This window comes from Macaca thibetana, chromosome 10, assembly GCF_024542745.1.
Source record: "Macaca thibetana thibetana isolate TM-01 chromosome 10, ASM2454274v1, whole genome shotgun sequence".
NCBI classification, from domain to species: domain Eukaryota; kingdom Metazoa; phylum Chordata; class Mammalia; order Primates; family Cercopithecidae; genus Macaca; species Macaca thibetana.
In genome coordinates, this window is record NC_065587.1 from 70181982 (window position 1) to 70205010 (window position 23029).

The 23029-nt window shown below is 44.2% G+C and overlaps 2 protein-coding genes across 2 annotated transcripts in view; both read right to left on the bottom strand.

Annotated features, from left to right (window-relative positions):
- LOC126929107 (signal-regulatory protein beta-1-like) lies at positions 1 to 22205 on the bottom strand. Its single transcript, XM_050745205.1, is given in 7 exon segments — positions 1 to 113; positions 4682 to 5014; positions 5602 to 5919; positions 12241 to 12259; positions 12261 to 12403; positions 12406 to 12594; positions 22074 to 22205. Coding segments are annotated over 7 exon segments (1188 nt in total). The 5' UTR covers positions 22147 to 22205.
- Positions 1 to 23029, bottom strand: part of NSFL1C (NSFL1 cofactor) — a 401445-nt gene that overhangs the window by 132660 nt on the left and 245756 nt on the right. The gene's annotated exons all lie outside the window — the stretch shown is intronic.

The following is a 23029-nucleotide window of genomic DNA, read 5'->3' on the forward strand; positions in this document are numbered from 1 at the left end:
TCAGGCCTTCTGTTTCCAGCAAATGTAGACAGCAGAGACACCAACCACCAGTAGCACCTTGGGGCCCAGGAGGAGAGCTACGAGGAGTGGAGCAGTAGGAGCCAGTGCCAGGCCTGGAAATCAGGGAAGAGGAGGAGCCATGAGAGGAGCCACCTGGGAGCTCATCTCAAGGGCCTCCACTTACCCCATCTGAGGCTACCTGGGCCCATCAGTGCTCTGAGGCTTTTGAACTTGCATCCTGCTCTGGCTTCCCTGACTCCAGCCGAAAGCAAAGGCCAGGGAAAGTGGCTCCTCATTCTCACTCACCCTGTCCCAGGCTGTCAGCTTATCCTCCTGGAGGGAAAAGGTGGAGAGAGTGTGTACTCAGGTGTTCATACATACGGCAACTGGATTCCTCACTTGATCCTCACAAGCCTGTGGGGCAGGGATTATTATTCCATTCTGATGGGAAACTGAGGCCAGAGAGTTTAGGGAGTGCCCGGAGATTAGTGGGATCCAAATCTAGGGGAGCCCATCATTATGTCCCCCAGGGTGACTCCTGAGTCCAAGACAAGTCCAACACCCCAGGGTCATAAGAATGATTAGGAAAGGGTGGGCAGGTGGTGTGAGGATGGATTCAGAGTGAGAGAGTTGCATGCTGCCCTTCTTAGCCCCAGGAGTATTTGGATGACCCCATATTCTCATGATCTCAGGGAGCCCTCCAGGGACAAGAACTAATGAAACCTGTTGGCTGGAAAAGACCCTGGTGAGTCAGGGAAAGGGCCTCATGCTTGGGAGGGCCTCAGACATCATCTATCCCACCTCAACCCTAGTGCAGATGTCATATGAAATTTCTCTGTTGGACACAGAGAGTCAGATCTAAGGAAGCACATGTTTGGACTCTGCATTTTTTAAATAAGGGGTTTTTGGCTGTTAAAAGTAACAAAGGTATGATTTTTTTCTCTTTTTTATAAATTAAATGGTGCTGGTGGGTCCTTAAGGAAGGAAGGGAGACCTCAGCATCTGTGGCCGCTGGGGTGTTGCAGGCCGGCAGTTCTCAGCTGGGTGGTTCTCTGGGGCTTTCTCTCCCTTGAGGAGAGCTGCATTGCCCAAATTTACTCCTTCTAGGGGGGAGCCCATATGAGAGATAGACTGTATTGGGAATATGAAGGGCTATCCCCTCCCCTCAATGTAAAACAACTCTACAGGACCCTCCAGCCTTTGGCCTCTCTGCAGGAGCAGCTCCGTGTTTGTCCTGCCTGCACTGTGGCTCAGCACCTCCCTCCTCCTACACTCCTGCCTCCTCATTCCCTGAGGCATGTTGACCCCGACAGCACTCTAGGATGCTTCCTGCATTCCTTTATCCATCCCCAGTTGGCCTCCCACAGAAACTGACCTTGGGAAGTGGTTGGAAAGCAGACTCTAAAATATAAGTTTGGAATCTGATTACTCATCATCTGGCAAGGAGGATCCCAGGGCTGGTGGTAAGTGGGGCTGGACAAGCCCTAACTTGCTTTTGTGTTGCAATTGATAACACTTTCACTGGCAGTAAACTAGGATGGTGTAACCCCAGGAAGGAAATTCCTTGCCCTCAGCCTTTTGAAAACAGATTGGGAAATGGTCCTTATAAGAACTAAGGTGTCAGCTGTTGCTGGGCATGAATCCTTGGAAGAAAGACAATGAGATACTAAGAGTGATTCATCATCAGTTAAGGTTCAGTGCTGAAGCCAGAGGACTACTTGGCAGCACTGTAGATTCTTATTTTTTGGAGCCACAGGGCAGAAGGAATAGAGGATCGGGTCCTGGGCATCATAGAAGAGTAGCAGAATCACAGTGGAGGATGAATCTCAGTTTCAATGGCTGCTATTCTGGGGTAGGGCCCTGATGGGGAAGTTGTGGGACCCTGAGATGTGGGAGGAGACATTTGGGTCAAAGCACTCAAAGATTGTCAGTTAACTTTGGAGTTGCTGGGGACAATTGCAGTAGCATAGCTACTTGTCTCTATAAATATCCTCCCCAAGCCAAAAGAAGAAACAAAAAAGGAAAAGTAAATTCTACAAAAAATCCAGCCTGTAAATATTACTTGAAGAGAGAAGGCCAAACTGCAAAATGACTGTGAGTCAAAAGGGAACACTCATCCAACCCTAGTGTACAGTCTCTCACTAGGCTCCCACGCCACTGATGCAGCACATCACAGAAGGCATCAGGCAGTTTGCCTGCCAGCCTAGACAACCTAAAATGCATTTCCAGACTCACTATATGAGCCAGGATGCTATGTCAGACACACTGAAAGCACCCAAAAATGGCAGCCCTGGTCTGAGCACCAGTGGGTGGTTGGAAGTCTAAGGAAAAACTCAACCTTGTCCAGATGGTACAGAATCATCTCATCCTGTGCTACCTTGACAAGTACAACTATGAACCCAAGAAATATCATGAGGAGCAGGCATAGGAGAACTTCCAAGGTGGAAGAGCAAGGTTAAGAACCTGAGGACTGAGGAACAGCCCAGCAGCCAGACACCAGGGAGCCAACCCCCAAATACCAGCCCCCAGCCATGGAAAGTGATGAAGGAAGGACACAGAAAAGAGGAAGTCTCAAGTTAATAAACATAAGCTCCCACTTTAAGAAACTACAAAAAGTAGGGCAAAGTAAACCTAAAGCAAGCAGGAGTGATAGGAATTAATAAAAAAAAGAAAAAAAGAGAGAGCAGAACAGATAATGAAACTGAAAACACAAAAACAATACAAAAACCCACTGAAATAGAGTCAATCTTTCGAAAACACCAATAAAATGGGAAAAACCTCTAGCATGACTGAAAAAAAAGAAAAGAGAAATGGCACATTTTCAGTATTAGGATGAAACGTGGGCACATTTTCAGTATTAGGATGAAACGTGGGATACCATTGCAGACCCTGCAGATACCATTGAGTTATAAGAGGATATTGTGAACAACTCTACACACATAAATGTGACAACTTAGATAAAATGGACCAAAAATTATGCAAAGCACAACTTAGCAGGACTCACTCAATAGGAAATGAAAAGTGTGAATAACCCAAAACTATTAAGGAAATTGAATCTATGATTTTAAAATACCCAAAAATATTCCTGAGGCCCAGATCTTTCATAGGAAAACATAAGCATTTAAGATAAATTAAAACCAAATTTGATACACAGGTTAATGGAGCTGAAAAGTTTTGGTAAAATTTGAATGTATACTCCATTTTAGATGATATGAGGAAATTATTTTAATAATTTAATGAAATTTAGTTATTTGAATGTTTAAAATGTCAGTGGACAATGACATTGGTTTTGTGAAAAATGTCCTTGATCACATGATCACTCAAGGTGCAACTGCAGGTGCATGTGTGAGCAAGTTTTCAGCGGATGTCACTATGCACCTTCCACACATCTCTGATGATGGGGGACATTTTTTCTCCTCTATGTCCTGTCTTTACTCTTCCAGCAGGCAGGGACATGAACAAATCAGTGACTTAGCACTGACCAGGAGATGATGCAAACATCATACTGTTTTGGAAGGAACCTGAGTCCTTATTCTTATTTTCTGGTGCCTCAGGGCAGAAAGAATAGAAGGTTGGGCCCCGGCCATCATTGGAAGAGTAGCAGAATCACAAAGGAAGATGAATCTCAGCTTCAATGGCTTCTATGCTGGGATAGGGCCCTGTTGGGGAAGCTGTGGGACCCTGAGATGTGGGAGGAGACATTTGGGTCAAAGCACTCAAAGATTGTCATTCGACTAGAGGAGAGGGTCCCCCTCCTGGTATTATATGAGAGGGAAACAAGACATTTTTTGGTTATAGAAAGGGTAAACACTGGCCAAATTCAATCCTTGGGACAAAGCCCAGCAGAAGGGGAGAGTTTCTCTAATTAGCACAAATTCCCAATATAGCCTGGTAGTGAGCCTGTCCTCAGGGACCAGATTTACCATCATTAGTTTGGACCAATAACCTGATGTAATGGCCAGAAGTCTTCAACATCATCCCTCATCACTTCCTGAGTCCTGGTTTCCCCTTTGGTAAAACTCCAAAGTCACTGGGTGTTTGAAGCAGGAAAGGAGATCAGAGATGAACAGGAATTTGCACATGGTCCATGCGCAGAGTGACTGGGATTATTGTTGGTCAAATATCACCATCGGAACACAGAAGAGGCCTGTGCTGTGACCAGGTCACCTGGGGGCCTGCTCCAGGTTTCAGCTTCACTTGTCTTTCTGAAATTTATACAGCAGATGCCGGAGACTGCTGGGTGAGGTCACAGATGCAGATGGAAAAGTTTAGAATAGAACAGAGACAAGGTAGAGGTTAGAAAGTGTAAAGGGGAAGGTGGGGCACTGATGAGACATGCAGAAGAAGGCGAGACACAGGACTTCATAAACAAATGCATCGCGTCCCTCTCTCCTTTTTCCTTTAATGTATATTACGCCAAAAGATTGATCAAGGTGTGCATCAAACTCTTGATGCACAGTTTCTCTTGTAGATGAGTTTTAAGGGTGTCTGCAAGTTGCCAATTGTCACCTTGAACCTTCTAAGTAGTAGTGACCCATGGAGTGTAGGATTTGGGGTCATGGAGCTGACATTAAAATTTTACTTTATATTTATAGACTTCTAGCTTATTTTATGACAAGCATGAATACTACTTTTAACATTAAAGAAAAAGACAAAATTTAAAAATGGGATGTAACCACACCATGGGTGACGTTTGAGTCCTGCTCCTTCTGGTGCGCTGAGATCTCCAGGGTATGGCTTTTGCTGACCGCTGGCTGCCCATCATGCTTCACCTGGCAGGTGAGCACCACATCGTCCCTGTGGGCACAGATGTTCACCAGGAGCCAGCTCGTCCAGTTGTAGGTACCATCCTTGTTCTCTGTGAGAGTCGAAGCTGTTTCTGTCTGAGACACATTTCCATTCTCCAACCAGGTCAGCAGGAGTCTCTGGGGGTAGAAGTTGCTCACCTGGCAGGTGATGTTCGCCTGGTTCTCTGCCCTCATGGACTGTTGAGTAACCTCCAAGAAGGGTGGAACTGAAACAGCACAGGGCAGAAGCTGTGACCTTGTGGCACAGACAGATCACAGGGAGGGTTCCATAATGTAGCTCCCACCACCACAGTGAGGGCGTCACCAGGACTGTGCTAGGCAGGCAGCATGTGCTCAGACATTGAGGGTGCTCTTTGCATATGAGTGAAATTACTAAGCACAGTGCCTGGCACACAGTAGGTGCTGACGGACTGGTAGCTCCTACTAGGCTAAGAATGAGTGATATCTACAAGCACCACCCCTGGCATACAGTTGGAATGTAAGAACTGTAGCAAAATCAGTGAAATCACCAAGCACATAGGGATTTGGCTCCTCGTAGGTGCTCACTAATTGTAGTTGCTCTTGGTGAAATAAATGAAACTCTCTAGCACAGAGCTTGGCACATGGTTGCTGGCTCCCTCACAGCTGCCATTAAAATGAAAGTAAGTGACGGCACACCTAGGTGCATGGCAGGTGGGCAGCATCGTCAGGGATTAGATTCCAGGCCATTCAAGATCTAGAGCAGTAGTCTGTGGAGAGGGGAGTGGGCTTGGCAGCCAGGTGTGGGCTTAGGCTGGGTGTGAGGTTCCTCTACCTCGGATGGCCTCAGACAAGTTGGCAGTCCCACGAAGAGGGTCCCCCTGCAAGGTGACGTGGGCCACCTCGCAGATGACTTGAGAGTGAACGTCTCTGCGGGTCAGCACCACCCTGGCTGTGCTGCGGATGCTGTAGGACACGCTCTTTCCTGCGGGGTCCACGCTGGTCTGGAAGTCTGAGAGCTCGTTCCCATTTTTGAACCATTTCAGGGTGATGTCTCTGGGAGAGAAGCCGTGGGACTCGCAGGTGAAGCTCACTGTGTGCTCAGCTGTGGCCCTCACTGCGGGGCCTGATACCACAGGGGCAGAGGGTTTGGCTGCAAAAAGAGCATCGATAAACAGGAGACATGACTGAGATGACCATCACTAACGATAAGCGTGTGACACGTTAAGAACCTTCTGAGACGTTCGTTTTTAATCTTTCTAATAATGTCGGGAAGGCAGTCTCCTTTTCTCATTTTACAGCTCAGGCCACAACAGCTCTGAGAGGTGAGAACCAGCCCATGGTCAGACAGTGAGTAGGGGCAGGTCCCAGAGGGAAGTCCAGGCCTGAGTTCAAAGTCCTCTCCACACAGGGTGACTTCCACCAATCTTGGCATAGGAACAAAATTACTGACTGGTCTCCCTCCTTGTTAATAATTAGTCCTAGCCAGCCTCCCCCGGAGAGCTCACCAACCTCAGAGAGGGCGTTTATAGAAGCCAATGTCAGGAACAGTGGCAAAGTGGCACCACCATGAGAGCTGCAGCCAGGCTGCTTAGCCAGGAGAGGGGTGGCCTGACAAACCCAGTTCCTCATCTGCAAAATAGGAGGACGGCATTTCTACTTCCTGGAATGTCGCCAGGATTAAATGGGGTGATGGAAGCAGTTCTGCTCTGGATCAAACACAGAAGATGCTTCTCAAAATTAAACACAGATCTATCTTTAAACCAGACTTTACAGATACACAGAGGTCTCTCTTTTAGGTATTATACAAATATGAATCATTCCATATTTTTATTCTTTTCACAAATATTTCATTCTGTCAAATAAAAGGCATTAATTAAGGATAAAGCTTTAACGTAGAACCCACAGTTTGTAAGAGCATTGGAATGACACCTGCTAAAGGTCAAGCCACAGTATGTTGCCGTAGACCTGGATAACAACTAACTGAAGCCAGCGTCCGTGGGATTTTGATCTCTCTCACCTGGAGTAATTTAATTAAATAGCCAATGAGAACAGGTTTGCAGTTTAGGATTTTTGACCAGCTAATGAACTGTTCCCGAAAACAATATTTTTGAAAGGCACCTATAAAAAAATCTTTCCTGCGTTTCCATACCGGACACTATTCAGGGTTTTGCTGACTCACTGTACCCAAATTGCACCTCTTTATTTTTCCAATAAATGCTCTTTCCTTTGGCCTTCCTAACAATCATTGTTGTTGTTGTTGTTAGTAGCTCTAACCTGCTTCAAGTCCTACATTTGAAAATAGGAAATTTGTTTTCGGCATCTGGATCTTCAGTTAGGTCAGGTTTGGGTCAAAAACGAGAATCGCTGAGTTCTAAGAAAGCCAAAGGGGGTTAATTTTTTCATTGTTAATTAATTACAAGGGACAAAGACCCAGGCCACACCAACAGGCAGAAACCTATTCTGGGCCCTGAAAGCAAACACACTGGAGAATCAGATCAATGAGGCGGTTTCTCCCTGTAGATGAGTTTTAAGGGTGTCTGCAAATTGCTAATTGTTACCTTGAACCTTCTGCCATCATCTTAGAAAGCACATATTACACATGTTTGCCTTTGCCAATATTATCTTGCTCCCTAATATGCATGAAATATTTTGAGAGCACAGTAAGGAGGGTGTCACTTGAAGATGTCAAGTCTTTGAGACACCAGCAAATGGGTGTCCCTAGAGGGCTGAGAGGCTGTCTTCAGTTCCCATTTATTGAGGGCTTCTTGGCCGCCTGACGCTGGCTGCTCTCTCTGTACCTCTCAGCACTTTAATCCTCCCTCCATTTCTTAGAGGGGGTCCTCATGTGAGCCCTTGTGTAGGGCGAGACTCTGAGAGGATTCTTGGTGGCCAAGGCCTAGAAGTAGATAGAAACCCCATCCTGGGAAGATGAGTGAGGGTAAATGCAAGTGCATAACCTGGCATGTAGTAGGTGCTTAATAAATAACCCCTGTGACTGTAATCATGAGGTTTGGTGATTACTGCTACTGGAGCTGCATAGCTATTCTTTAGGCAACAGAACAAAGAGGAGCAGAAACACCAACGAAAGGCTCAAACCCTACTCACTGCAGCTGCCAGAAAAACCCAAATGATAAAAGGAGCAGCAACCACCATGTTTAGTGAACTGGCTTTCAAGTAAGATCACAGGTGAAGCTGGAAGCATTTTGGAAGAAGGAGGGAAAAGATACCTCAGTGACATCTGGGAGTGCTGAGGGAGGGAGGCTTCTGGGGCCGAGGAGTGAGGATTTGCTGGGTCTCCAGCACCTGCTTAGATACAAACGTTTTCAAGACAGAAGGTTCCCCAGCACGGAGGCTGCGTCTGAGCGAGGCTTTGTCCCAGTCTCCTATCTTGGGCCCTGAGGCCAGTAGCATGGGAGGGGTCCTGTCCAGGCTTCTGGGGCCTCCCTGAATGTTCCCAGCATGTCTGTTTTGAAGCACCCACGGCCCAAAAAGCTGTTCTCAAAGCCCCAAAGCCTGGGGCACCGCTTTTGCTAGGGGGCTGTGTGTGAGAATCTTCTGGAGCCATTCAGAACTTTAGATGCCAGGCCCACGTTAGACCAATTAAACTGGCATTTTTAGGAGGATCCTGGGTCCAGCTTTGTTAACTCTTTTTTTGATAGTTTTCCCAGTGATTGTAATGAGCAGCCAAGGTTGAAAGCCACTGGACCCCAACCCAAACCCCATTTATACTTGGGGCCTAGTGATGCCCTGACCTGTCTGAGGTCACACAGCTTCACCCTAACACAGCACACATTTATTGAGCATTTATTGTGTGCTCGTTGATGCCCTAAGCATTTAACACGATTTTACTCCTTCAGACCCTGCCTAGTCTGTGAGGTCAGCGTTACCATCAAAGGGTGAGGACATCGAGGCCTATGGTGGCAAAGTGCCTTGTCCCAGGTGGCAGAGCCAGGAAGAGTCAGAGCCGGGAAGAGGCCCAGGCAGCTGGGATACTGCCCGTGCTCTCCTAACCATCGTTCTGCAGAAGCTCAGTGATAACCTGAACACCACCACCATTGGGGCTCTGTGCACATCCTCTGCAATCCTCACAGAACCGGAACGGGGCCATGATAATCAGCATCGCACCGATGGGGAACCCAAGGACTCAAGGGAAGGCAAGACTGGCTCAAGATTACATGATCTTGAAATAACACCTCACTTTGGGGGTGCCTACAGTGTGCTAGGTGATTTACAGAGAGAACCTTAAACACTTTCCACTTTCCTAAAGGAGTCCTTGATTGTCTCCATTCTACAGATGAGGAAACTGAGGCTGAACAAAATGAAGGCACTGTCTCCTCATCCTCCATGTGTCCCAGTGGGCATTTCCTGTGTCCCACCAAGCAGTTATGTCCATTAACAGAGCAAGTGTTTTAGGTTCTTGAGCCCCAACACTGACAGCCACCTCAATTGTCCCCTTGAGATTCTAGACGTCATGCAATGTTAGGGAGAAGCCTCCTTTCTGGGTGCCCAGGCCTGCTTACCCTGCAGCCATAAACAAAAGAAAGTGGGTTCCTGACAGCCAGAGGGGAGAATCTAAACTCTTGCTCACATGGTCCCCAAACACTCTCTAGGAAATGCCTCATCTCCTCGTCCTTAGTCCTCAGCGCCATGAGCGGGCAGGTATATGCTCTGCTGGGCTTCAGGAGGCTCTACTCTGTTCAATGGATGCTGCTGAGTGAAGGAGAAACAGCATAACATGAGGGGAGAGTCCTAAATGCTTCATGTGTGCTGAGACCTGTGCTTTAGGACCAGCTTGGCCTATGATGGGACACATGCAGGACCTTTCTGATGGGAGTGTAAAGCCAACCCCTCCTATCCCTACAGGGTTATTGGTTTGTTTTTAATACTTTGTGCTGTAGAACTGAACAATGCAAGAGTTTAGAAAGAGAAGGTTGGAGCATTTCTCTACACTTGAAAAACCACAGCTGAGTGTTGCAGAGACAAGGGCTGTGAGTCAGACTGAGGGTTCCAGCCTTGCCTCACTGACCTGGTCCCAAGTCAGTTCTCCGCTCTGATCCTCAGTGTCCTCATCTTTAAAGGAGGTAGCAAATGGCTCCTCCCGCATAGCACTGGTTACAAGGAAACTCTGGCACAGCCACTGCTCTCTGGCCCCCTTCCCCACCTCCCTCCTTTCTCATCTAACTCATCATTTAGGCTGAGAGCATGGCAAAGAGGACTGAGCACTTTACTAGGAGTTAGCAGATCTGAGTCACACCTGAGCCACCACTGGCTGTGATTGCCTGGGTTGGGGAGGCACCACCTGAGCCACCACTGGCTGTGACTGCCTGGGCTGGGGAGGCACCACCTGGAAACTTCAGTGTCTTTACCAATATTATCTGCACAATCAGGATAAAGTCACCTTCCGTGTCTAAGTTGAAGGGATACGAGGAGCTGATTTCAGACATTACTGGGCAAAGCACATTTTCATGTACATACATGTACATGAAAGCATCATGTTTTATGCTTTACATATACACGTTTTTTAAAAAGCTGTTAGTAAAGCTATGTGTCTTCTGGAGGTCCTGTTTTTTGCCTTTCCAAATTCCAGAGGCTGCCCACATTCCTTTCTCACAGTTACATCTTCCCATCACTCTAACCTCTTGCTTGCATCCTCACAAGTCCTTCTGCAATAATTAATCTCCTTCCTCTTTCTTGTAAGGACATTTCTTATATATTGTGTCCACCCTGATACCAGAGCCAGATGTTAAAACCACTGTCTTAAAAATATTTGAAGTAGGGTGAACATGGTGGCTGATGCCTGTAATCCCAGCACTTTGGAGGCTGAGGTGGGCGGATCACCTGAGGTTGGGAGTTCGAGACCAGCTTGAACAACATGGAGAAACCCTGTCTCTACAAAATACAAAATTAGCCAGGCGTGGTGGCCTATGCCTGTAATCTCTGATTGCTATGTCATCTAGGAGGGAAATTGGGCAATATTCTCAAATATGAAAACACACTATCCTCTGATGTAGGAATGCCACTTCCAGTGGGTGTCTCCCGCCTGAGTAGGGTGACACATGTACAAGGTCATCCACTGCATGATTGTTTTAGTGGCTAAGGTGGGAATAACTTACATATCCATCAACAGAAGACTGTAAAATAAAATTTGATATTTCCATAGATTAGAGTATATTTCAGCTATAAAGAAACTGGAACAGCTCTCTATGTCCTCATATGGAATCTCGCTATGGAGTGATAGGGTGTACGTTTGGGAGAAGTTTTCCAATCACCAAGAGCTTTAGTGTCTACATGTGAGGTGCATTGTGAACCTGTGGGAAACTGATGAAAAGAGAAATGCTGGCTCTCTGACCTGTGGTTCTGTTTGAGGAGCTTTTATTGAGCACCTATGATGCACCCAGCTCTTCTATGGAGACAGGTCTAATACTGGGGAAGGAAGGAGACTGCCTCGATTCAGACATGGACTCTGGCTCCAATTCTGTCACTAACTGGCCCTGTGACCATGGACAAGGCCCCTGTCATGTCTTGGCTTCAGTCTCCCATCTGTAAAGGGGGTTGGGCTGGATGGTCTAAAGATCCCTCCTGTGCTGACATTCCAGAATTCAGGTGTTAGGACGAGGCTCTTGAGCCTCTGGCAGGAAACCCCAAATAAGCATTGTTGCTGCCTTATATGGGGAACCCTAAGTCACCCACGTGTGGGAACTCTTTCCTGAGGTGAGGGACATTCTGAGATGATGCAGCTCTGCTCAGAAGCCCATGGTGACTGTGTGACTCAGTCCCCGAATCACACAAGGGTTTCCCAAATGGACCCACAGCAAATGCCAAACTTATTGGCATCTCCTCCCACCATCAGATTCAACAGTGAATGTGCCTCCCAGGAATCTTCCCCATAGGGTGTTTCTGAAGATTAAATTAAAAAAAGAAAAAAACACGATTTACCCTCTCCATGCCCTAGATGGATTTCTCCTCATTAGAAGGGAAGAGAATGTAAGCTTGGTGGGGAAGTGCTTTGGGCTGTTTCATTCACTGCTCTTTGCACAGCATCCAGGGCAGAGCCTGGTGCACAGTGGGGTCTCAGTGAGTGCCTGCTGCATAAAGAGGAGACTCAGCCACCCTCAAGGGGAAGCCTTCTCTGGAGGCAGAAGGCATAGTCCAGACCTGTGCCTGGGCAAGTAACTCAAATTGTCAGTTCCCTCATCTGTGAAATCAAAGGGCTGCGTCAGCTTTGGAAAGACAAGAGCTATAGAGCCACAGACTGGAGATGCTGTCTTTTCCATCATTTATAAGCCATGGAGCCTCGAATGACTACCATGACATCTCCAAGCCTCAACTCATGTGATCCGGAGAAGGGGTGACATCAGATCATGAAAATGAGCACCACCACCACACCTGATTATTGCTCTAAGAATGGATAATGTAATTATTGACTTATTGTCACACACCAGGGGACGAAGGAGGCCCGCACTGTACTCACCACGCACAGACAGCTCAGTTGCCTGCTCCAGACTTCAACTCCACATCGGGGCTTCCTTTCCGGAACTTCACACAGTAGTAGGTGCCGGCATCTGCTGGGGTGATGTTACTGATGCGGATGGAAAAGTCCGTGTTGTTTCTCTTTGTGGGGTCTGAAACAGTGTTACCCGGGGGAAGTGGCCTTCTTTCAGATGGTAGATTAATTCCCGGCCTGGTCCAGCTCCTCTGAACCACTGGATGGGACCCACAGGGATCAGGGACGTTGTAGCACAGCGCAGAGTGGCCGACTCTCCAGCTGCAACTGATATGGACTTCTCAGGCTGAATCACCTGCAGCTCCTCCTCACACAACCTTCCTGGAAAGGAGCACAAAGCAGTCATTTTTTCATCCTTATGTGATCCTGTGTGTTTCCCCAAGTGTTTATCAATGACTTTCATTGACTGGGTGTACACTAGGAGCAGGTCTTGAGCTCAGCCCACTACATGCATTATCTCATTTAAGCTGCACAACTGGCCTGTAACATAAGACTGTAATACAAGCGAGGACACTGAGGCACAGAGAGGTTCACTTTCCTTTTCCTTATTTTCTTTTCCTCTTTCTGTTTGCTTTCTTTTCTTTTCCTTTCCTTTCTTTTTGAGACAGGGTCTTGCTATGTCTGCTGCCCAGGCTGGGGTGCAGTGGCTCAATCACAGCTCACTGTAGCCTCAACCTCCCAGGCTCAAGTGATCCTTTCACCTTGGCCTCCCAAGTAGCTGGGACCACAGGTGTGTTCCACCATACCTGGCCAATTATTGTATTTTTTGTAGAGACACAGTTTCACCATGTTGCCCAGACTGGTCTCTAACTCTTGGGCTCAAGCAATCCATCTGCCTTGGCCTTCCAAACTGTTGACATTATAGGCGTGAGCCACTGTGCCTGGCCAAGAGGTTCAATTTCAATGTAGAGCTTTGGGTTGAGGACCTGAGTAGAACTATTGAGCCCTCCTTGAAAGTGCCATGTTTTGCCAAATATGGCCTCCAAGTGTGGCTACATGGAGTGTGGCACTTTTTGTATCGCTGGATTGGGTGGGGCCCTGTGACTTCTTTAGACCCTTGAGTTTTGAGCAGAAGTGATGGGTATAATTTGTGGGTTGTGCATTCAACTGCAAGAGCCTCTGTGGATCAATTTCTCCCTTCCAGAGACCCACAGGGCTCTGATGGGGCCTGCTCCATTGCATGGATGTGTGAATGACCGTTGCATGCAGAACTGCCAATACACACTGAATACGTAGCTTCCAGTGGAAATACAACATTGTTTTAAGCCCCTGGTAATTTTTCACCCATAGCATAATCACATTACCTAAGTTTCCTAATGCTGATGTGACAAATTACTAAAACTTAGTGTCTTAAAAAAATGTTACATTTTATAGTTCTGGAGGTTAGAAGTCCAAAATAGTGTTACTGGGGTACAATCAAGAAGAAATAATAAAAGTCAAATACATAAAGATAGAGAATGAAACAGTGGTGACTACGGGTGAACTTGGGGAGGTGATGGGGAAGTCAAAAGATACAAAATTGCAGTAAGTCTGACAAAGAAGTCCAGAGAATAAATTTGCAATCTATGGGTTTTAGTTAATAATGTTGTATTGAATTCAGTATTTTTGCTTCAAAAGTACATTTTAGGTGCTGTTGACATAAAACACATGCAGCATAACTATGGGAGATGATGGATGTGTCCATTTGCTTAACTTTAATAATCATTTCACTACGTATATGTATATGTATATGAAGGCATCATGTTTTACACCTTCCATTTCGACAATTTTTAAAGAACTTTCAGCACAGCTGTGTGTCTTCTGGAGGCCTTTCCAAATTCTAGAGTTTTCTCATATTCCTTTCTCACAGTTACATCTTCCCACCACTCTAACCTCTTGCTTGCAACTTCACATGCAAACATCCTGGAATACAAGGATGTTTCAATGTCCTTCTCCAAGAATTAATCTCCTTCCTCCTTCTTATAAGCACCCTTGTGATGTATAGCTCCACCCTGATACTAAACCCAGATGTTAAAATCACTGTCTTTTTTTTTTTTTTTGAGGCGGAGTCTCGCTCTGTCGCCCAGGCTGGAGTGCTGTGGCCGGATCTCAGCTCACTGCAAGCTCCGCCTCCCGGGTTCCCGCCATTCTCCTGAGCCTCCCGAGTAGCTGGGACTACAACCTCGCCCGGCTAGTTTTTTGTATTTTTTTAGTAGAGACGGGGTTTCACCGTGTTAGCCAGGATGGTCTCGATCTCCTGACCTCGTGATCCGCCCGTCTCGGCCTCCCAAAGTGCTGGGATTACAGGCTTGAGCCACCGCGCCCGGCCAAAAATCACTGTCTTAAAAATGCTGAGAGGTAAAGGAAATAATTCATGAAAAACTAAAGGAATATAAATGTCTTAACAAAATGAGAATGTAAGGAAAGAGAAATTACATGAAGAAGTGAAACAAACTTAGGAATTGAAAGTACAATAACTAAAAGTCCACTAGAGGAGTTCCCTAATGGGTATAAGCAAGTGGAAGAATAATCAGAAAACTGGAGGACGGAATAATTGAAATTATTGAGACTGAGGTATGGGTGGAAAATGGAATAAAGTCTAGAGCACAGAATCTAAGGGAATTGTGAGACATTATCAAATGTATCAACATACACCTTACTAGAGTTCCAGGGAGAAAAAAGAGAAAGAGAGAAAGGAATAGAAGATTACTTGAAGACATAGTGGACAAAAATCTTCACAAACTTGATAAAATACAGGAATCTATGAATTTAAGACACAGAAAAAACAGAAGTTGAACTAAAAAATAAACTCAGAGACCCACACTAAGACACATTGTAACCCACCTGTTGAAAACTAAAGTCAAAGAGAGAATCCTTAAAGCAGCAGGACAGAAGCGATTCCTTGCATACAAGAGACCCTCAATAAGATTTTCAGCTGAGCTCTTATGCAAACACTGAAGTCCAGAAGATAGAGGGATGGTAAGTTCAAAACGTCAAAAGAGGAAAAATATATCAATCATGAATTCTATACCCAGCAAATTCTATGTCCTTCAAATACAAGGGACAAAATAAGATATTCTCAGGTAAACAAAAGCTAACAGAGTTCATGACCACTAAACCTTACCTACAGGAAATACTAAAGGGAGTGCTTCAGGTGGAAATGAAAGGATGCTGCATGGTAACTCAAAGTTGTATGAAGAAATAAAGATGTCCAGTTATGTGTACATTTTTAAAGAATCATGCTTCAATATCCCACAAACAAGCTGCGAGCACCCTGCCCAGGTGACCAGGTAACCAGTATTTTAAAGCTGGTCCCTGCCACAATTCCTCTTTTTGTCCTCCCCTACTGTGACCTAGTGACATTGAAACACTCAGTAAAACCTATCATGGTTTTTGCTTGTGTCCCTCACCTTGACTCCCAGGAAAGGCACTTGCCCAGGAATCCCATCTCTCTTGCCTACCCATCTGCTTGATTGAGCCTACTCCTTGGGAGCTCCTCTCACATGGCTTCCTTCATGGCCTGCCCTTCTCTAGAAACTGTGAATATGCCTCTTCATATGAACTTTTCATGGCCATGCTAGAGTGATCCTCCAAGATTCAACCAGCAGGAGTCACTTTAACATTTTCAATAGTAATGGCAATAAGGATGGGATCATTCTAAACTCAGGTGGAAAGTTCGTAGGAAATGCCTTTGACTCTTCATGACTTACAGAATTGCTACTCTGATTGGCTCCACAATTTGAGAAGGCTTTTTACCCTGATGACTTTCTTGTACTATGCTATGTACAGCTTTGTGTTGCCTTTTGGAGTGCTGCCATGGCTCTCCATCCTGAAGCAAGGATTCTGTTCCAGTATCAATAATGACATCCACCTTTCTTCAGGAGCACAAGTAGATATAACATTGGTAACACCTCTTCAAAGAAGATTCTTGTGATATGCATATTAATGTCACATAATCCAGCATCTATAAGTTTTTTTTGGGATGCCCGTGGCAACATATTTACAAATTTTACTTACAAATTAAAATCAACGGGTACTCCTGTTAGTGTCTTTAAATGAATTAACAAACAAAAATATCTCTTCTCTGTGGAGTCTTCGGCGATGTCTTTCATGCCTCTTGGAGTCGCTAGCCCACTCATGATGGCTATATATTTCCTCAGGGCCTTGATGCAAAAATAATGTTCTTTGTGGCCTATGCTATACTCCATTAAAACAACTGACTGGTTACCTACTAGAATCTCCTGACTTGGAGTCCAGATTTAAGGATAATATTCTCCTGTTGCAAATCATTAACCATAAATTGTCCCACAGGCCAGGCTCTGCTCATCTGAAATGACACCCATTGAAATTTAAACTTCCACTACAACACAAAATTAAAATCACTGCCAGGTACAGCTGCACACCTTTTCTGTTGACAGTTGACATTATTACTACTTGGTTTGTTGATGCAACAATCCTCAACCAAATACTAGCAAACTGAATTGAGCATCATATTAGAAGAATTATACAATACAAGCAAGTGATATTTATTTCTGGAATACAAGGATGTTTCCATGTGCACAAATGACCAACAATGTAATATATCATATTTATAGAAGAAAGAGAAGAAACGCATGATTAACTCATTTGATACTGAAGACCATTTGACAAATTTGGAGATCTTTTTATGACAAAAACCATCCATAAAATGAATATATGAAACTTCTATAAAATAATAAAAGTCATATACACATACTTTATTTTCACTTATCGCTGTCTAATATGCTATTTTATTTGCCTATTTACCATGTATATTGATTACTGTCATTCTCCCCAGTGGAGACAAGCAACAAAAGGGCACATACTTTTTCTTTTTCATTCAACAATGTTCTTTGTTAGGTCCTGGCACATAGTAGGTATTCGTTAAATATGTGTATAATGTGCGAATTGCTCAGTGGAACATTTTCCCAGGAGACTAAATATTATATTTTAAGAGAATTGCTTTTATGAAATTTGCCGAAAATGTGTTTCCCATGTGGGTGAATTGGTGAAAAAATATTGAGTTGTATACATGCAGAAATCAGAAGAGTCAAGGAGAAGAAAACCACAAACCCTTTTCACACCACATCACCTTCTCGCCCTCATGAGCAGCACCTGCAGAAATTTCATGGAATAAGATCAAGACCAAAAGTGTTTGAGAAGAGCAATGGTGAAACCTGTGATCTCTAGAGTCAAAGTGCCTGAGTTCAAATCGTAGCTCTACCAGTTACCAATGAGTAACCTAGGAGCACTTTGTGCTTCTGTTTCCTTATTTGTGTTGGAGGGTGAACTTGGAACTTGGATATAATGGTTACCTGAGGTCAGAAATGTAAGCAATTTCCCACAGTATCTGGCTCATGGTGGGTATTCAAAAATTGTAAAGTTATTACTTGGTAGATTTCCTGAGGCTTGGAGGCTTCAATGGACATTAGGTGATGATATGGATATGGACATGGATATGAATATAACGATAGATATAGATAATATAGGCATGATTCTCTGTTACTTTTATCCCCTTCTTTCTTCTTCACCCCTACCATTAATGGAAGAGCGAACTCCAAGAGAGGAATGTGCAAAAGTTCTGTTTTGAGGGAAAGTGTATTTTACTAAGAAGTCTGCTTACCTGTTGCTTAGCTTAACAGATTGGGGGATTTTCAGGGGTAAGGTGACTGAGGTAGAAAGGAAGGAGAATGACTGGGCAACAGAGAAAATCAAACATCTCTTTAATGTGCTTTCCTGTAGACCAAAAAATGAGTTGAAGATTACAGTAAGGGAAGTCTTACTACTACTACTACTACTACTATTACTACTACTACTACTACTACTGCTCTATGTTTCCACATGATCAAGTTAGATTTATCCCAGGAATTCAAGGATGGTACAACATTCATAAATCTCTAAATATGATACACTATTTCAACAGAACAAGGGACAAAAACCATATGACCATACAACACAGGCAAAGAAAGCATTTGACAATATTTAACATTTTTTAATGATAAAAACTCTGAAGAAATTAGATATCAAATAAATGTTCCTCAACACAATAAAGGCCATACAGGACATATCCATAGCAAACATCATACCCAACGGTGAAAAGTTGTCAGCTTTTACTCTAAGATCAGGAACAAGACAGAGATGTCCACTCTCAAGATCTCTATTCAACATATAGTATCAGAAGTTCTATCCAGAATAATTGCACAAAAGAAGTAAATAAAAGTCATTCAAATCAAAAAGGAAGAAGATAAATTATCTCTGTTTGCATATGGCACTGTCTTACATAGAGAAAACCCCAAAATCTCTAAAAACTTTTAGAATCAACAAACAAATAGGCCACAGATATAATATATGAAATCAATGAGTAAAAATCAGTAGTTTCATACACTTACAGCAAATTATTGGGAAAAGAAATCAGTAAAACAATTTTATTTACAATTGCTACCAAAAAGGGTAAGATAGCTAGGAATAAACTTAATCAAGGAACTGAAATACCTGCACACTGAATAACTATAAAACCCAGATTAAAAAAAATAGAAAACAAATAACAGAAAGATACCCATGTTTGTGGATTGGAGAATTACTATTGTAAAATGTTCATACTACCCAAAGAGATCCACAGATTCAATTCAATACCAGTAAAATTTCAATGAAATTCCACAGAAATGGACCAAACAATCCTTAAGTTCATATTAGCCATAGAAAACCATGAATAGCTAAGGCAAGTTTTAACAAAAAGAACAAAGCTAGAGGCATCACACAGCTTGATTTCAAAATCTTCTAGAGTGCCATAGTAATCAAAACAGCAGGGCATTGGCACAAAAGAGACACATAGACCAATGGATCAGACCAGAGAGCCCAGCAATAAATTCACACATTTGCACTCAATTGACTTTTGACAAAAAGGTCAAGAAGACACAATGGGGAAAGGTCAGTCTCTTCAAAAAGGGGTGTTGGGAAACCTGAATATCGAGGTATAGAGAAATGAAATTAGACCTCCGTCTCATGCCACATACAAAAATCAACTCAAAATGTATTAAAGACTTCAATGTAAGATCTGAAACTGTAAAAGTACTAGAAGAAAAGTTCCATGATGTTGGTCTGGGCAATGAATTTTTGGATACGACCCCCAAAACACAGGCAACAAAAGCAGAAATAAATAAATGGCACTACAACAAACTAAAAAGTTTCTACACAGCCAAGGAAACAATCAACAGAGTAAAGAGACAACCTACAAAATGGGAGAAGATATTTTCAAACCATACATGTGACGAAGAGTTAATATGCAAAATATGTAAGGAAGTCAAACAACTCAATCATAAGAAAACAACCGAAGTAAAATATGAGCCAAATAGTCATTTCTCAAAAGAATACATTAAAATGGCCAGTCAACATACAAATAATATCCAACCTCACCATTCTTGAGATAAATGCAAATTAAAACCACAGTGATCTATCATCTCATGCTTGTTAGAATGATTATTATTAAAAAGATGATAACTAGTGTTGGAGGGTATGTGGAGAACAGGAAACCCTTACACACAGTTGGTGGGAATGAAAATTAGGCCATCCATTAGTGAAAACAGTATGGAGTGTCCTCAAAAATTTAAAAATAGAATTATCATATGATCCAGCAATCTCACTACTGAGCGTATATCCAAGGGAAATGACATCCGCATGTCACAGAGATATCTGCACTCCCATATCCACTGCAGCATTATTTACAATAGCCAAGATATGGAATCAACCTAGGCGTGTATCAACAGATAAATGGATAAAGAAAATGTGGTCTACATACATACACAGTGGAATTCTAATCAGTTGTACAAAAGAAGGAAATCCTGTCATTTACAACAATATGAATGAACCGGGACGGTATTATGCTAAGTGAAAAAAGCCAGGCACAGAAAGACAAACACCACATGATCTCTCTCATATATGGAATCTAAAAAAGTTGAACTCAAAGAACTAGAGTAGAATGGTAGTTACCAGGGCTAGACAAGGGGTGCAGTTGGGTAAGTATTAGTCAAAGGACACACAATTTTTTTTCAGATAGGAGAAATTAGCTCCAGATATCTACTGTACAATATGGAGTCTATAGTTAATAAGATGATTTATATCCTTCAAAATTGCATAAAAAGTGCATCCCAGCACTTTGGGAGGCCGAGATGGGCGGATTTTAGGACGGTTCTCACCATACAAAAAAAAATTGTCAGTGTGTAAGATTATGCATATGTTAATTAGCTGAAGTTAGTCATCCAGAAATGTACACATGTCATAATATGTTGTACATGAGAAGTATACTTTTCTCAAATCAAAATAAAAAACATTTTCTTAAGCTTTAATTGAAATTAAAGTTGGAGAAACTGATAAAAAATGAAATCTCATGTGTGTGTGTGTACACATTTACAATCACTTTTATGTACACATGCAGGGATCTCTAACCCCCAGGCTGTGGTTGGGTACAGGTCCGTGGCCTGTTATGAACTGGGCTGCACAGGAGGAGGTGAGCAACCAGTGATGTGAGCATTATTGCCTGAGCTCTGCCTCCTGTCACATCAGCAGCAGCATTAGGTTCTCATAGGAGTGTCAACCTTATTGTGAACTGTGCATGCGAAGGATCTAGGTTGTGTGCTCCTTATCAGAATCTAACTAATTCCTGATGATCTGAGGTGGGACAGTCTCATCCTAAAACCGTCCACCCCACCCACCCAATCTAGGTCCTTGCAAAAATTATCCTCCATGAAACCAGTCCCAGGTGCCAAAAAGATTGGGGACCACTGCACACGTGTGTGTGTGTGTTGGTATCTGTTATGGGCAGAATGTGTCCCCTAAAATGCATGTGTTGAAGCTCCAACCCTAGCACCTCAGAATGTGACTGTATTTGGAGACAGGTTTTTAAGAAGCAGTTCAGTTAAATGAAGTCATTGGGGTGGGCCTTAATCCAATATGAGTGACGGTCTCATAAGAAGAGGAGATGAGGACACAGACACACACACAGAGGGAAAATCATGGGTTGAGACACAGGGAGGAGATATGTCTTCTACAAGCCAGGGAGAAAGACCTCAGTAGAAACTAATCCTGCCGACACTTTGATCTTGGACTTTGGCCTCCATAACTGCAAGGAAGTAAATGTGTAGTTTCAGCCACTCAGTCTATGGTTCTTTACTATGGAAGCCCTAGGAAAGGAATATAGGCCCCAATAAGCAGCAAATGCAGAACTTCTTAAAGAGGAAGAGGTGACCAAAAAATGGGTGGTAAGACTCAAGTCACAGGGGAGGAAGGATCATGGGGGAGCACAGGACAATGTAAGGAGCACCCTTAGGGAGGACAGTGGCTGAACATCCCTGGGAAACACTGCACCTCTGCCCAACTCAAGAAGGCACCATTTCAGACTTCACTTCCTCTGGGTGTTGAATACAGAAGGCTGGGTCTGGAGTCACACAGCCCTCTCAGGCTGTCTCTGAGCTTGCTCTGTCCTTGGGTAGGTTGTTTGGCCCCAGAGTCTCAAGACTGGTAAGGATATAAATAATGATTTTTCTGTGTTAGTCAAATGAAATAGATCAAAATGTAAGTAATTGTGGTGGTGGTGATTCAATCATCCTGTGACTCTGGTAGCCAGCTGCCCCTGGTAGCCAGTTGCTGATCCACAGAGAAAGTGCTCAACTCCCTGATTTCCTGCTCTGAGGCCCCATCTTTGGCCTTCCTTGGCAGCACTTGTGGTTGTCTGGAATCCCCAAAGGTCCAGGGGCAGGGCATTGCCACGGCAGCAGAGAGAAAGGGTTCTAGCCCAAGGCAATGCTTACCTGTGAGTCCCAGCAGTAGAGTCAGCAGCAGGAAAGGACCAGGAGGGTGGGGCCAGGAGGCTGTGACAGGCATCCTGAAGACCTCAGGAGCCTGCTCTGTTCAAACGTCTGTGGTGGGGAGATGTCAGGCTCTGCTCTGAGGAGAGAAGACAAGCCCCGCCTCCCTCGATTCAAGAGGAAGTGGCTATGATGGATTGGGACAGTAACTTGCTTTTAGATTGTAACATAGAAATCAGGCACAGCAGGCAGCTACAAAGCACAGAGTTACTCGTGCTCCATTTTCAGGAGAATCAGACAGGCTGAGCAAAAATAATGCTTCCTCCTCAACTGAGGCCTGTGTTCTCTCCACATGGCCGCCTTCCCCATCTTCAGGTCTTCTTGGTGATTTGCCAGCTGAGGGTCTTGGGTCAAGAAGTTCTGTGGTTGTGATCTGTGCCCTAAACTCTCCATCTTAAGACCCTAGGATGTAGTTGGCTTGTTGCTTCATTCTGCACCAGCCTCAACCAAGTGCTATTCAGCAGGGGCGCAGCAGGAGGGATCACAAGGACCCTCTTGATGTTGGAGAGGAAACAGGTCTGCTTTTGAAATGATTCTTTATTGTAATTTTTTTTTTTTTTTTTTTTAGACGGAGTCTTGCTCTGTCGCCCAGGCTGGAGTGCAGTGGCCCGATCTCTGCTCACTTCAAGCTCCGCTTCCCAGGTTCACACCATTCTCCTGCCTCAGCCTCCAGAGTAGCTGGGACTACAGGCGCCCGCCACCACGCCCGGCTAATTTTTTGTATTTTTAGTAGAAATGGGGTTTCACTGTGTTAGACAGGATGGTCTCGATCTCCTGACCTCGTGATCCGCCCGCCTCGGCCTCGCAAATGCTGGGATTACAGGTCTGAGCCACCGCGCCCAGCTATTCTAAACTTTTACTGATATAACTGGCGAAACGTAGCCCAAATTCAGTCTAAT